Consider the following 15,091-nt stretch of genomic DNA (forward strand, 5'->3'; position numbering starts at 1 on the left):
GGTATGAATATCATCTATTTCAGACTCATGTTATCAACAAGTGTGGCCTCCTTGACACAGACTCTCAACACTATGTCAGTGTCCCCCAGACAGCACCCACCTTCGGATCGCTCACCTGCCCCTCTCGGACCTAACAGTGGGATCCCCCGGGGCAACCCCACCCCCAGTGTGGCTACACCGGCCCACTATCGGAAACCCAGTCTAGGAACGGGGCCTGCTGTCAAGGAAACATTTTACCACACACGTATGCCGCAGGGGGCTACTCGAATGTCACCGTATGAAATGCCATCAGCTGAAGGTATGTGGTTTTGTCATTCAGTGGAAGTCATTTATGTAAAGTTCTTTATGATTCAGCCTTGGGTCCTTGGAATGTTCACACATTAAACATACTTTGATCCTTGAATAGGACATGCAATTCTGTTTATGGTACCACTCCAATTGCTGATATGAATGAGCAAAATTAAAGCAGGCGTGTGTGTTTTTTTAGAAGAGTCATTTTAGGCAAGTGTGTTTTTTTAGTGGTTAACAGTTTAATAACAACTATGCTATTTCACAATTCTTGACAGGTCCGATGATAAATCCTCCATATCACGTTGCTCACCGTGGCCACCAGAGAATGAGAGTGCCTCAAGGACAGTATCCCACAATGCACTACTCCCAGCAGGATCCTACAGGCAACCCATACGTCATGTGTGACCATCAGCCTCCCACACCACCACAGCACTACTGCAGCCCGCATGACAACACCTACGGATCACCGGTGCCGTCAATGACGCCCCCGAGCTATTCATCCTTTGACTACCCAGTGTGCTACCAAGGGGTGCCAACGTCACCATACCAGTCACCATCGACAGGAGCTCCATACCAGGTAAGGAGTCACAGTTTCCTATGATTGGTTTGTTCATGGTAAGTATAGGCGTTGATATTGCAATATTTACGGTTTTCTATTCCAACTCGGTTTTTGGATGCTTGAACGCTCTGCAGGACAGTGTTCAAAAACTGAGTGGAATGTTGTGAAACATCTAGCATTATAGCTTTCAACGTGAACTGCTGCTGTTTCCAATTTCACCCTGGATTATGATAATGTACACAGTGGGCTGTATCCCACAGGTCAAAGAAACTTGAGAACCTTTTCCCATGGTTTGGAAGAAACAAAAGCATATTAATGTGAAGTGAATTGGATTCCTGTGGAATTATTTTATTTCTAAACTTGATATCTTAAAGATTTACAAAGGAATATGACCTTATAATCCTGTCTGTGAGCTGTGGGATGACAGCCTATGCTTCATGTAAAGGTGTAATTTTTATCTTCAGCTTACCAATGTTATCTACTTGTTCATTTGTGTATAGTTATCATCATCACCTGCATTCTGTTGGTTCCTTCATTTGATTTTCATATGATACACAACACTGTAGATTCCTAGAAATCCTTGAATAGATCAACATGATAAGGAGTGCATACTAGTTTCTTTCGATTTAGTAAGCTTTGCTTATAAAAGTCCACAAATTAATACTGAGATCTACTGAAAATATCTTGTTAACACACAGGATCGGGTTAGTAGACTCAAAAGTTTTGGCACAGACTGTGTCAGTGTCCTCATTGTTAATAGTTTTGTCAAATCCTGTTTTATTGCTCAGAAAGTTGTGTCATATACAGGATGAAATTAATTTGGTGATGTGACAGCAAATTGTATTAGCTGTCTCCTGTTCAAGGATTTATTTTACAGGAAACCTCATACCAAATTTCTACATACAAGCCCAAAACTTCCTAACATGATTATGTTCAACAGGAACTAGTTCTGATTGAAAATGATATTGACATTCATAGTTGAATTTCTAGTATGTTGAAATATGATTGACTCATACATCTTCATAATTTATTCATTATCATCTCTTGGACTCCAAAACATGGCTTTAGTATTAAAGAATGTCTATCAATGGGTTTTAGTGCCCATGCTGTATCTGTCAGTGGACACTTATGTTGGCTTATTATTGAACAGGTGTTTCTCTACCTATCTTGTATTTGAATGATGATGTTGTCTCAGGACAATTGAATCTTAGCAGGTCTTGATGAATACTTATGTAGTGTGTTCAGAGTTGATGAGTGTCTTCACAGAGATGCTGACATTAATACCTTGACTTGCAGTTGTCAAAGAATGACAGGAAATTTGTCTAATAGTTTGGATCATTGTTTAAAACATGGCAGGATTATTCAGTTTCTGGTATTCAAACATCATGCAACATGTTCCGACTAGTATGTCCTTGATCCATGGCAGAAATTTGTTTCTGTATTGTTGATTGTGGTGGAAATAAACCATCAGGTGCCTTAGTAATTTGACCTGACTCTTGTCCTCATGGAGCCCTGAATTCAGTTGTAAGATCTAAAACAATCATTTAATCAATAGGTGTCTGCAACTTTCTAGGCAGGATTAGAAATGGATTTGAAGTGGGTGTATTTAGTGTCTCTGGCAGAATGAAGTGTTGATGCTCAAACCAAGCTATTTTGAGACTGGACTAGAATGTGGTACCTGTACAAACATGTATATTGCAGCCCTTGAAGGATTCAAACTGATTGATTGTGTTGAGTCAGGCTTCTTAATTTTTAGGCTGAGTTTTGGTATATGTAAGTTTCTTACCACAGTTGACACACATTTATGAAAACTCTCACTTGCTAAATATAATTTTAATGGTAGTGTTTTCAGAAACCAAAATGTGAATGTATATCCTGACTTGCTATAAGACAGTCTTTGTCAATTTCTTTCCATTTGGCAGTAACATTTATCTTTGAGACAACTGAAGGCGTACTGATGGTCAAAATGGCTGCTGATTATGGATGAATAGTACTTGGCATTGCAACCACCAGGAGAGATGTGTGTCTTTGTACCCCTAGAATGAAATCTTTGCCCCCACTGTTATCCACTCTCTGGTTACTGTGATGTAGCCTAACTTGAAAACAGTGTTCAACCCAAGTCCCTCAATAAACTTACACTGTATGAAGTGAACAGTGTGTAACAGTAGTGGATCAGATTCATCCTTCAAGGGCTGTTGGTGTAAGGACAGACAGGCATAGAGTTGGTCAGGAATCATAAATTGATGTTGGAACTGTAGCGAAGGATGTTCATTTTGTTGGATGATGTTCTCTGTGTAGGGCCATGGCTCACCATGTGTCATTTCTTTCAGAATTACGACAGTTACTTTGTCCAGCGTGGGCCAACTGCGGTTCACGGCTTAAATGTTGTATATTACCCCCCACAATCCCACTATCCGACTCAAGGGTCAAGGGTCATGACCCACATGCCCCCCGACCCTGCCTCCTATCCACTACAAAACTTGCATGTTCAGTATAGCCAGGAGGGTGTCAACGGTGACAAGTACAGCGACTTAGACGAATCAGGGGATGCCACGCTCTAACAGATATCAGCGTCGCCATGTCCAGTTATTTCATAAGTGCATTTTTATGCTGGAAAAGACAGATGCTTAAGTAATGATTATCTCATTGAAACTCATTTCCATTGTGGAATATTTTACCTGATGGAAGGTGGTACAGCATATTAGTGCTGTATGACATACAACAACTGGCTTTAGTTATTAGAACAAGTCAATTCCTTTAAGATTTGTCATGAATTTGCGATAACTTCACAGACATTTGCCCCCCAAGCGACAGAAATATGACCATGTGATAGATATTCTTTGATGCATTGAGATATTGTTTAGGATGTTTGTGATGCTTAACCTAGGGAGCAAACAATAACTTCTTGTCTAGCCTGTTTCTTTGTACATTACATGTATGTTTATATGTTTATATGCTTGTTTAGTTTCTTAAAACCATAGGTTGATCATGTATCAACAAATTCTCAACTCCATTCACTCAACAGTATTCAACATACTTGGTCGTATCAAATATTTTCCTAGTTCAATGAGAGCTCTCTTGAAAAATGAATACTTGTGAAAATGATTTGTGAAAGTTAAAGAAATACTTTATTTGTGATAAATATATTTCACCTGCAAAGTGTGGCAGTGATAAAAAAGAAAACATATTGGTATGAATAAGCATAAATGCATGTTTCATAGTTTTTTTTTGAGGTATGAACATGATGAAGTTTTGCATCAAAACACTATTTCTAGTTCATATTGAGACTTCCTGATCACTTTTGAGGGATTTGATAACGGAGACACTCTTTTCTATTGTCTCACATAGAGTGAGTTTCAGACATGTACTGTGTTTGAAACTCGAGTAATATTTCATCAGTTTTCTGGTGGAGACACTATATGTTGTTTCATGAAACACTACGTTCCCATACTGGGACACAAAAGAGCAAGTAATTCAGTAAGGGAGTTGGGCAACTAACAGACTGGAGGCATGTTCTTCCCTTGGAAGGCAATGGTTCTTCTATTTGAAGAAAATTTAGAAGTTGATAATTTTATACACATAGACATTAGGTTTCAAGTTTGTTTTCTTGATTGTCCAGATTATTGCTTATATAACTTTCCATAATATTCAGAAGATAATTTTCCATCAGCAGTATAGGTTGTACATAGCATGTGATTTTTTAAATTAAATCATAAATGAATAAACATTGAACTTGTACAGAGAATTTTTTAATGAAAACTATTTTATTCCCAAAAAATTATCACAATATTAGATATATCTACTTGCATGCTTTTGATTCATTTTGTAATAAAATGTGTAAAGGATCAAATAAATGTGGCTATTTTTTTGTGCAGTCGTTTTGCCCTGTTTTGATAATACACAGCCTTGAAAGGTCGTTCACACCATTCCATTTTTCCAATCTGCCCCGCATAAGGACCACAACAAGAATCTTGACTTCATGAGGCAAGATACGAAGCAGTTGAACTCTAAATGTCGACATGTCTACGTAGCACAGTTATAGTCAGCAGAAAACATGTTAAGCTGATCATTTGGGAGTGTGAACAGTTTGTCAGATGCCTTGCGACAAGCACTCTAACCTACTTTGACAAAGCATTTCTACTAGCTTACTACTACAGAATATAACCTTCAAAGTCGACTAGACCGCAAAGCCTACTGGCCTGAAGAATTATATCATGAAAGGACATCTTTCATCTTATAGTGCACACTCGTGTATAATCCACACCCCCTCTAGGTGATTCAGTATTTTGGAACCAACATTTGAGTATTATTTATACACGAAAAAAAGGCATCACATCCCTTCTGCCAATTCAGGTAAACGAACAGGTGTTAAAGCACTTGGAATGCAAATTTGAAATATAACATCACTAGACATTATGATTTCAATTTAAATTGTATTTCTTGTTCTGCTAGGCATTGCTTTACATACAGGGATTAAGATTACTATGTGTATTGTCTCGTGAACTATAAGCCGGAATCCGCAATAGGCTGTACACATGTTTTCTCCCAATCTACTAGTGATTCCATCATCCTACTAGACCTACTACATGCATGTACACAGGGATTGGACCTTATTGAAAACCTGCTTCTCAGATAATACCACTCTATCAGAGTACATTACACACAGTATATCATGCTTAACAATTTCCAATAGTAGACAGATGACAAACAACACAGGTGTTTATGTCATGATGCAGATGTGAAATATGGCATGTGTAAACGAACCTTTACAGCTAAATGAAAAACAGGAAAACAATTGTTATTATCAAGGAAAGGAAAGAAAATGCAATAAGCAGATTGACGACCAAGGATCGTATGTTATTGTATTTAGACATCAAGAGGATCAGAATAGGGAATGTATGAATGTGAGGCATGCTGTCTCCATGCCCTTTTCAAACCTCATAGTGTTCCAGTATCCTGACAAATCGTGAGTATTGGTAGTAATGCCTGTCTGGAATGACCTTCCTGATGCGTACAACCCAATGTGCGAAAACATAAACCATAGTTACTATCTGTGGTTAGTTTTGCTAGTTGTCATTAGCAAGCAGGTAGCGTCTCAGGTTGGTGGTCATGGGCGGGTTTTGCTAACTCAAATGTCTAGGAGTATGTGGTCAATCAGCTAGTCTCAAACGTTGAGATGAGAAGTACATGCATCTTTACATCATCCAACAACTGTTGATCTGGCAAATATTGTTGATTGTGAGGTATTATGAGCAGCCGAAATGAGAACGTTTTATAGCAGGATAGGATGTATGACAGTGTCACTAACAGACTGCTCCCTGTTGCCTTCGTGTTCAGGTCCCCATTTAGGATAAATTGTTCGCTCCTGTATTACATGATGATGCCCCAACCCAAAACTTGGAATTGAAAAAAAGGATAAAAGGTCTTTTGATTTTTTTAAGCCTAAATAAATCATATCCTACATTTTCCTGCTCTCTTCCTTTTCTCAAATGGTGAATGAGTATTTGTGTGCTCGTGTGTGTGCCTGTGTGCAAGACTTCATGTGTGAACATGTAAGATTACATATTTTTATGAATGTCGATGTACCTGGAAAGTTAGGAATGATTTATTTGAGCCTAAATCTATTTTAGCTTTGTTCATTTTTGAGAAAAAGATTTGTGATTTGTTTCACAACAATATTTACTGCTCATTCTAATTGCAACATTTCCTAAAGAATTCCATGTTTTTTGTTGGGAAGAAAAAGATCTCTTCATTATTGGCTTTCTGAGTGAAAATATGATGTCCATCAAAGTTAGCACAGAGAACATTGCTGATAAGGGAAGTTTGTTCACATTCAGAATGAATTTAAAAATTTGATCAAAGTCTAATCAACAATTTTGAAACTTTATTAAAAAACTTTTTAAGTGTATGTATTTTATGAGTGTTGAAGTAATGGGAGGTAATGAAAAATGTAATTAAGATGTCCTCTACAATCCATGAATCCACAGCCAAGTTAAATTGTACAACTACAAATTGTAGTCTGTCCATGACCCTACAATTCTGAAGTAAAGGATCTTGAAACATCTTCTATGCTGCAATGTTTCTCAGAGCAAAATGGCAGTCTCTGGTTGCCTGAACACAGGGGTAGCAGTGGCCGATGAGCGGTCGTATCTAGAACTCTTTCAGTGTCAAGGATGATTGGTCAGCGAATTATTATCCAGCGAATGCGGCCGGGTGACAGCAAGTGAAATGACCATCCTGTCAGGTCAATGGTTAATGCCTGAACGTGAGGTATTTTCTTCAAGCAGTTTCTATCCTATCACAGTAAATATTCAACATGATGATGCATGCCTAAAACATCCTAAATGAGTGTACTCAAGTACATTGATGTAGTTTAGTGGGTATCAGTACACCGTAGTCCTGGAAAGTGGAATCATCAAGCGACGGGTTTCCACTCTATGCTTGATGCGTCCTGCTTCCCTGACAACTAATTAAACCTTTTGATTGTTTGGCTTTGCTTTTATTTGAAATTGCCATTAAATTCTGCTCTTCCCTTGTGCCTCTTGAGTGACTTTTTAAAAGGATTTCATTAACATATATTCTTGCTTTTTAGCAAGCTTTTTATAATTTTATTTGTTAATATGTGTATGATAAATCATATGTCCAAAATCAATGTTTAGTAAATGTGAATATAGTACCATCTTTTTGATGGATGAAGGAAGATGGCTTGGAATGTTGGCGCTATTTGCGAAAAAATGTTAAAATGTGATAAAAGTGATAACTTTCAAGAAGAAAAATGAAACATATCTAAGCCCTCCCCATTTGGCAACACTCTTTACTCCACGAAAATGTATTCACTCCCATAGAAAACAGCCTGTAGTCGGTTGCTCATGGTGTTTTTGGGAAGCAGAGTTGTCAGGCTTGGCGTCTCTGAAAGTTCTGTATCATATACCTGGGTTGTTCTGTTCATTGCATCAACACATATGTTGTTGAGTGAACTTCAAAACGTTATTGTGAGTCCCAAAAACACCATGTTGTGGCAACTATAGTCTGTTTTGGTTCTAAGTCCCACCCTTTCAAGCTGCCTGGAGTTAGGGATATATCACAAGGCAAGATCTTGTTTCAGCTCCCAAAACTTGAGGAAGGTTTTTTCAGAACTCTGTGTGCTTTCTTCTTCTACCAGGGTATGCAGTCACTGACTGATCTCCACAGACGCAGGAACAACATCATTGCACAGCTACATCCGAATAAACCATGTGCTCCTGCCAAAGTGCAATCATCGGGTAATCAACAGACCTCAGCCAGCCCAGTTTTGAAGAAGCAGAAATTCATTGAGGACCTGCCTAGAATCTCATCGTCGGATCTGGTCAAGTCTGTGGCGGACACCTACGTCGCGGCCAGAACTATGTTCTCATTGGCCAACTCAGGTTAGGATAAAACAGGAATGATTTGTTGTGAGAACCTGACTGGTTCATCAAGTTGCATGCAACCCTGACATCTTCATCACATCTTCATCACAACTTCACCTCAACTTCACCTCATCTTCCAGAAACCCAGATTTAAAAAAAATAACCACATTACCCAACTACAAACCCTTAGGGTCCAACCATTTGGGTGGGTGTTTGAGATCTTGTATGGAGACTAGATATTTTTGGATCTACAGCTGAAAAACAAGATATTGTATTAATTAAAACTATGAGCTTTCATAAAAAAAGCCTCATGCAGCCATGAATTTATCGTGTCAGAAATGTTTTTCTATTTTTCAACAGTTTGAAGCATGAGTATTTTTTTTATGCATTTTCGGGGACAAGTTATTTAGCTTTTTTAAGACTTATCCTATCTCACAGTGTGCATTTCCCTTCCTTTCTCATTTCCTATGTAGAAACGATCCTTGAACATGTTTCCAGCTTAAAATAACGCACCCCAACACATCCCAGCCATCTCCATGGCTACCATTACCCACAATAAGCTGTGCTCTAGCTAGCTTCCCGCCTAATTGATCACATGATGTTCCCAGCTTACTCAATCTCTTTCAAATTGCCTTTGAGTGGGAAGGTTTGTTTTTCACTTTGAAGAGAATATATTGTGTTTTGGTTTTTTTAATCTGTGAATTCAGTCCTTGCATCATCATGGAAGTCACAGAAACGCAATTTTTGTGATAATTGCAAGACAATGCATGATCCTCATCTGAGATGTTGTGATTGTCGGGGATGTTGCTCTGACAACAAGAAATGTAATAAATGATCAAGATCTCTCAGGCTGAATCAAGACATTTGAGCAAATGCAGTAGATGGGACAATGACAGATCTGAATCCTCTTCCGTTTACCTTCTGGTGTGAAGAAAGCCACGAAGTTACACTGAAAGCAGTCTGTTCCCAGTCTCCCAAGTCGGCAACTGTCAGCAAACCAACCACCTATCCAGCGCTCTCCTTACTAGACAACGAAACATTAGATTTAAGAAATACTAAGGAATTAGAGACCTCATCACAAAGATCACAAGAGTGCCAACGTTCATCTGTAGAATCATCCAACAGCGAAGACAGGCGCAGTCACGAGCAAGCAGATCGTACTAGAGATCACAGTTCACCTTGATGATCGGCCAGTTTGGAGGATCAGAGTGTATGCCTTTACAGAAGTTCATTGGATAACTCAGTCGTATGGTCCTTCCCAAGTGGACTTTCAAGCCTTGGTTCACGCTATGCCTGCAGTGCTTGATGAGCAACAGTCGAAAAAGGATAAAACGCTCCCACCACAGAACACATCTCCATCACTTACAACCGAACCTCAGAGCATTGAACCCACTTTAACTCTACATTCACGTAAACTGGAAGAGAACTTAGGTCAACTTCCACTGGGACCGGAGACGAGAGATTCTTCCATCTCCCACTCAGACATTTTACGATGTGGTCGATCAAGCAGACACTTATGTGGATTGCAGACATGCTGGCATTTCAGCAGGGACATTCGGATGAGAGCCATGGAACTTGTTTCTTAACATCCAGTCGCAATTTGGATACGCTCACCCTACCGCCTAAGTCCGCCATCTTTAATTTCTTGAAGGACTTGAATACGTCCTTCTCACTATTTAGAAGAATTAACAACTGAATCCAATCTCCTAAGTTTAACCTTCAAGTTTGCGATACTCATTGACTCAAAAGCCACAGCTCCAGATATTCACACCCTCAATCTGAAGACATCATCTCTTACGTCCATCATAGACAATCGAGAGCTTTGATTGTAGCTCACGCTTGTACATTAGAAGAGCCCTCATGCATAAACATTTTCTAGCAATGATGGGCTCGATCTCTTATCAGCTGGGTTACATGACTTCGCTTCCCAGATGAGGTTTTCTACAGGCCTGTCTGTGAAGACCATTTCAAGTTTCAGCTGTACCAGCAGTCTTGGTCGTCTCTCTACCTATTTCTTGACAGTATCCAGTAGTGGTGGGACGATACACCGATGCACCAGTAGATTGCGATTTTTTACTTCTCTCAATCACAGTCAGACACTGTCAACTGTCAATCATCAGTGAACCATTTGGACATCCTGTCTATGAAAAAGATGGCTTATGCACCACAGATAAGAGCACATGCAAGTATCGTGATACATATCGGATCGTGAGTAAGGTATGATGATCGTATCAGATCGTACAGTTGGTGTATCGTCCCAGCCCTAGTATCCAGCACGTAGTATATCAAATTAAGAAACATACTGCAGACATGAGTTGAACTCCTGACACTACAGAGGCAACAGCTGGCAGATGTGCAGCCACTCAGAGATCACCTTACATTCCTTGCCAGCCTCCGTGGTCTAGTGGTAGAGCCTATGCCCAGAGAGTGGAAGGTCGAGGGTTCGATCCCAAGCTGTGTCATACCAAAAGACGTTAAAAGATGGTACTTGTTGTTACCCTGTTTGGCGCTCGGCATTTAGGGGATAAAACAAGTACTGGTCGGCTCGGAGTCAGTATACTGTGTCTGTTTCTATGTTGTTTAACACCGCACTCAGCAGTATTCCAGCAGTAAATAGGGCAGTAAATAATCAATTATGGACCAGACAATCCAGTGATTGACATCATAAGCATCGCAATTGGGAAACAATGACATGCATCAACCACTTCAGCGAGCCTGACCACCAGATCACCTTAGTCGCCTTTTACCACAAGCATAGTCGCCTGTTGCGGCAAGCATGGGTTGCTAAAGACCTATTCTATCCCGGATCTTCATCGGTAGTATATTGTGTCTGAGTGGGGTATTCATGTTAAACTGCGGCATGGTATCTCAGTAAGCTAGCACTAAAAATCGTCATCAGTCCGGACTAGTGCATGCACGCAGGCAGGCAGGCAGGCAGGCAGGCAGGCAGGCAGGCACGCACGCACGCATGCATGCAAGTTTCCATTTAAGTGCAATAATCTTGGACGTGATGTTGATCCTAATTTCACCTCACCTCACCTCACCTTACATTTAACAGTAAATTGTGTATTTATAAATACTTATCCTATCTCGCACAATAAATACCAACCCATCCCAACCATCCCAGCAGTACAGTTACAAAAGCCTCTATGATTCGAACAAGAATGAGTAAGCTGGGGATGTCATGTGATCAATTAGGTGGGAAGCTAGCTTGAGCACAGCCTGATATGTGTTGGGGTACATTGTATTTCTAAGCTAGAAACGTGTTCAAGGATTGTTTCCAGATAGGGATTGAGAAAGAATACATATTTATATATGTACAATTTTTTGTAAAATTTACAATTTTGATAATATCCCAGATTGAAATTGGTCAGTACACATCCCGTTTTAACGAAAGAAACAATGACAATACAAAGAGTGGGGTTTATTGTAAAATTTAAAATTCTGATAAAATTCCAGATTGAAATTGGTCAATACACATCTGGTTTTAACATCAACAAAATGACAATACCGAAAGTGGGGTATAATATTGTGATGACCATGTTTGTTTCAGGTTTGCTGACTGAACCCCAGTACAGTTTAAGCAGCAACTATGTGCCCTGGTCGAGCGAGGACAGCTATGATGGTAGTGAGAAGTCTGTGACAAAGGCAGACTCGAAGACTGACTGGTATACTAATGAGACAGTAAGTACCAAAACTGCTGAAGAAGCATTATTTACTCGCTCATTAGACTAAGAAACGGCTTGAAGAGGATTTCATACCCATGCATGTTCTAAGCTGACAATAATATGATAAGGCTGTTTAACATGATTGATTGTGTATCAGAACTTTGTTGTGTAGATTGATGCTCATATCATTCTTTGCTCTGATACAAATTCTGTGACTTACATGTATTAACTGCAGTCTTTTATTTGATTTTGTTTAATACGAGTTCTGTTTGATATTGGACAACTTGGGTTTTTTTTATCACAAGGGCCCACTTGCACAAATCAAACGTTGTGTACGACTACCGTAAGCCTATGTTAAAGTATGGGTGATATGATCATCGTAGTGCTAAGATTGCTTTGTGCAAGTGGACCCATTAGTGCAGATTTGTGCACTGTATATTCCAAGAACCTTACGTCATGTGTTTTGTGACCAGCAGGTCTCGGACTTGGAGGTAGATGGGGATGGTGAGGATGCTACAAAATCCCTGTTCAGCTGGTTTGAAGAGGAAACGGCCAAGAGAGTCACAATGGTGGATGAAGTATGGTAGGTCACTGAATTCTGTCCGGAATATTCTCATACATTGATTGATGGGTTTTTGACAAATGTTGTTTGTTCGTGTAATGCTGCATTCAGCAATATTCCAGCAATATGACAGCGGTCTGTAAATAATCGAGTCTGGACCAGACAGTCCAGTGATTGATATGATGAGCATCAATCTACACAATTGGGATACAATGACGTGCATACCCCAAGTCAGTGAGCCTGTCTACCTGATCCTGTTAGTCGCCTCTCACAACAAGCATAGGTTGCTTAAAAACTATTTAAGACCAGATTTTCATGGGGTATTGACCACTGAAGGATCTTAACATATTGCTTTGTTGAAAGGGACCAGGGCCCTGTTCCACAAAGCGATCTTAGCGCTAAGACGATTGGTACTCACATTCTATAATATAGGCTTACAACAATCATAGCACTACGATTGTTTTGTGGAAAGGGTTCCTGGGCATCATTACATAGATACTTCCATCCACCACTACCATTGTGACCAGCCAATCCTCATATTCCATCTCGTATGAACACATTGGAGCTTAATCTGTAGTCACTATGCTATATCTTTGAGAAAGTGATTTTGAATATGATTGATAGTATTACATCTTTTAGGTCTTGAGAATCAAAGGATGTGTTTATCAAAGACAGCTTGACATTATTCCTTTGATGAAACCTAACAGGTGTATATGTCAGTGATTTACAATGACATTTTAGAATCCAGCATTCTGATTGGTCAGTCAGCAGTATTAAATATATATATACTTATATATTAGTCTATCATTTTGTAGATTGCTGCATCACCAAGGAAAGAAATTTTACTTTTGTCATTACTGGTTTTCTATTTAGAGGTTTCTTGTGTAGATTTACAAAACCAGAGATAATTCTGGGGTGGGGCCTTGTGCTTTTAGCCCCTATATTTGAAAAAAGGCCCACATTTTCAAATACATTTTTAACATTGTGCTGTATGGGCGTACCTCTGGAACATTTAAAATTGTCAGAAAAAAGGGTCCATGTGAGAAGATTCCTAGTGTGAACCCTGCAAAACAATACATTTTATTCGAAACTGAATATGTTGGCTTGTTGTGGATGTTTCAGTGAGGTTTCAAGGAGTCAGCTTCAGTTGGGGGACTACAGCTCCATTGAAGAGCAGACCTTCATTCCGTTCGATCCACCACTGGTATCAAGGTTTGGACCAATCTCACGATTGTCACGCGCAAAGTTCAAGAACACAGATCCAGTTCAGGTCACAGCTGATGAGGTGAGAATGACATGATAACAATTCAGCTACTCGGAAACAGTTATTACTAAATCTATTAAAAAGCACCTTTATGAAATTGTATTTGCAACAGATGCATGTATGCTCCTTGGTTTCACTTCAATACACATCTGTCACTTGGGGTTGCCTCTAAAATTAGTATTTTTGGGGAATGCACATTAGGTGGTGATAGCTTGTACCTGATCCATTTTACTACGAATAAGCAAATTTTAATAACAAATTTTGAGCTATTATCAATGATAGAAGTATTATAGAAAGTGTCAGTTGTTTGAGCCCCATTGTTGATTTTTGACTATGATATCACAGACTATCAAGAGGATGACCCCTGTGACTGCGGTGACAGCTATGGAGTGCCCCCTGCCAGTCGCTGCCCCAGTCCCCAGCAGGTTCAGCCTGTGGAAACAGCCGTCAGAGGGGACCAGGACATTGGAACATCCCAGCAGTGTCCTGGGCCATCAGATGATGCCAGCACATCGCACCAAGAGATGTCTACAGCAGGAAGTGACACGCCTAGAGAACCGTGCCCACGATGCTAATTCCAAGAAGGAAAGTCTGACATATGAGCTACAGGCCATAGATATTAAAATATCAATGGTAAGTGTAGTCATTGAATTTTAAGGGCCTTTGCGGTGGGTATACGAGGGGCGTTCAATGCGTTTTGCAACTTCAATATAAGACCAAGTCGCAGAATATCTTTTGCACTTATATTTTTTAATATAATCTTCATTCACCTCAATACACTTATTCCATTTGTCCTTCAAGATTTTAATACCACTTTTATAGAAATACGCAGATTGGCCCTCTAACCAAGCCTCTGTGGCAGCCTTTATGTCCTCGTCATCCTGGAAGTGTCTTCCTCGTAGGGCAGATTTCATTTGCCGGAACAGGAAATAGTCACTGGGTGCTAAGTCTGGGCTGTACAGTTAAATCACCCACCCTACCATGATGGGGGCACTAGGATTGCTCATGCAACTCACAGCCATGTATGTGTTGGAGACGTACAAAACAGTTTTTTAGTACATTGGCCAAGGAACTAAGATTGCGCTGTACAAGTAAGAACTTGTGAACTTGTTTACAGTCATATGTGAGGAATTTGAATGATATCAATTGACCGATATCGTCTCATATTGTGTAACCTTAATTCAGCTCTGATTTTCTCCGCACTTTCCCATGAAATTTGAAAAATAAGATATTTTCATTTGTTAAGAGGACAAATTTTACATGGGACAGATGTCTTTCGGACAGGTGCCTAATATATTCTTTCACGTTTGTAAAGATACTCGTTAATGTAGATTTCATCTGTAGTTGGAGAGGATATTG

At 39.6% G+C, this 15,091-nt stretch overlaps 1 protein-coding gene across 3 annotated transcripts in view; it reads left to right on the forward strand.

Moving 5' to 3' along the window:
• LOC139459808 (roquin-1-like) overlaps positions 1-15,091 on the forward strand; it is a 35,067-nt gene that overhangs the window by 12,522 nt on the left and 7,454 nt on the right. For 2 of the 3 annotated variants that reach the window (XM_071241494.1, XM_071241496.1), the window contains exons 9-15: positions 24-298; positions 567-868; positions 8,013-8,256; positions 11,792-11,922; positions 12,380-12,489; positions 13,591-13,753; positions 14,078-14,365. In XM_071241494.1, the coding sequence (XP_071097595.1) occupies positions 24-298; positions 567-868; positions 8,013-8,256; positions 11,792-11,922; positions 12,380-12,489; positions 13,591-13,753; positions 14,078-14,365 (1,513 nt within the window). The remainder of the gene's footprint in view (positions 1-23; positions 299-566; positions 869-8,012; positions 8,257-11,791; positions 11,923-12,379; positions 12,490-13,590; positions 13,754-14,077; positions 14,366-15,091) is intronic. The other variant, XM_071241495.1, reaches the window with a different exon arrangement.

Source organism: Haliotis cracherodii, unplaced genomic scaffold (assembly GCF_022045235.1).
Source record: "Haliotis cracherodii isolate W230 unplaced genomic scaffold, xgHalCrac1.p SCAF_13, whole genome shotgun sequence".
NCBI classification, from domain to species: domain Eukaryota; kingdom Metazoa; phylum Mollusca; class Gastropoda; order Lepetellida; family Haliotidae; genus Haliotis; species Haliotis cracherodii.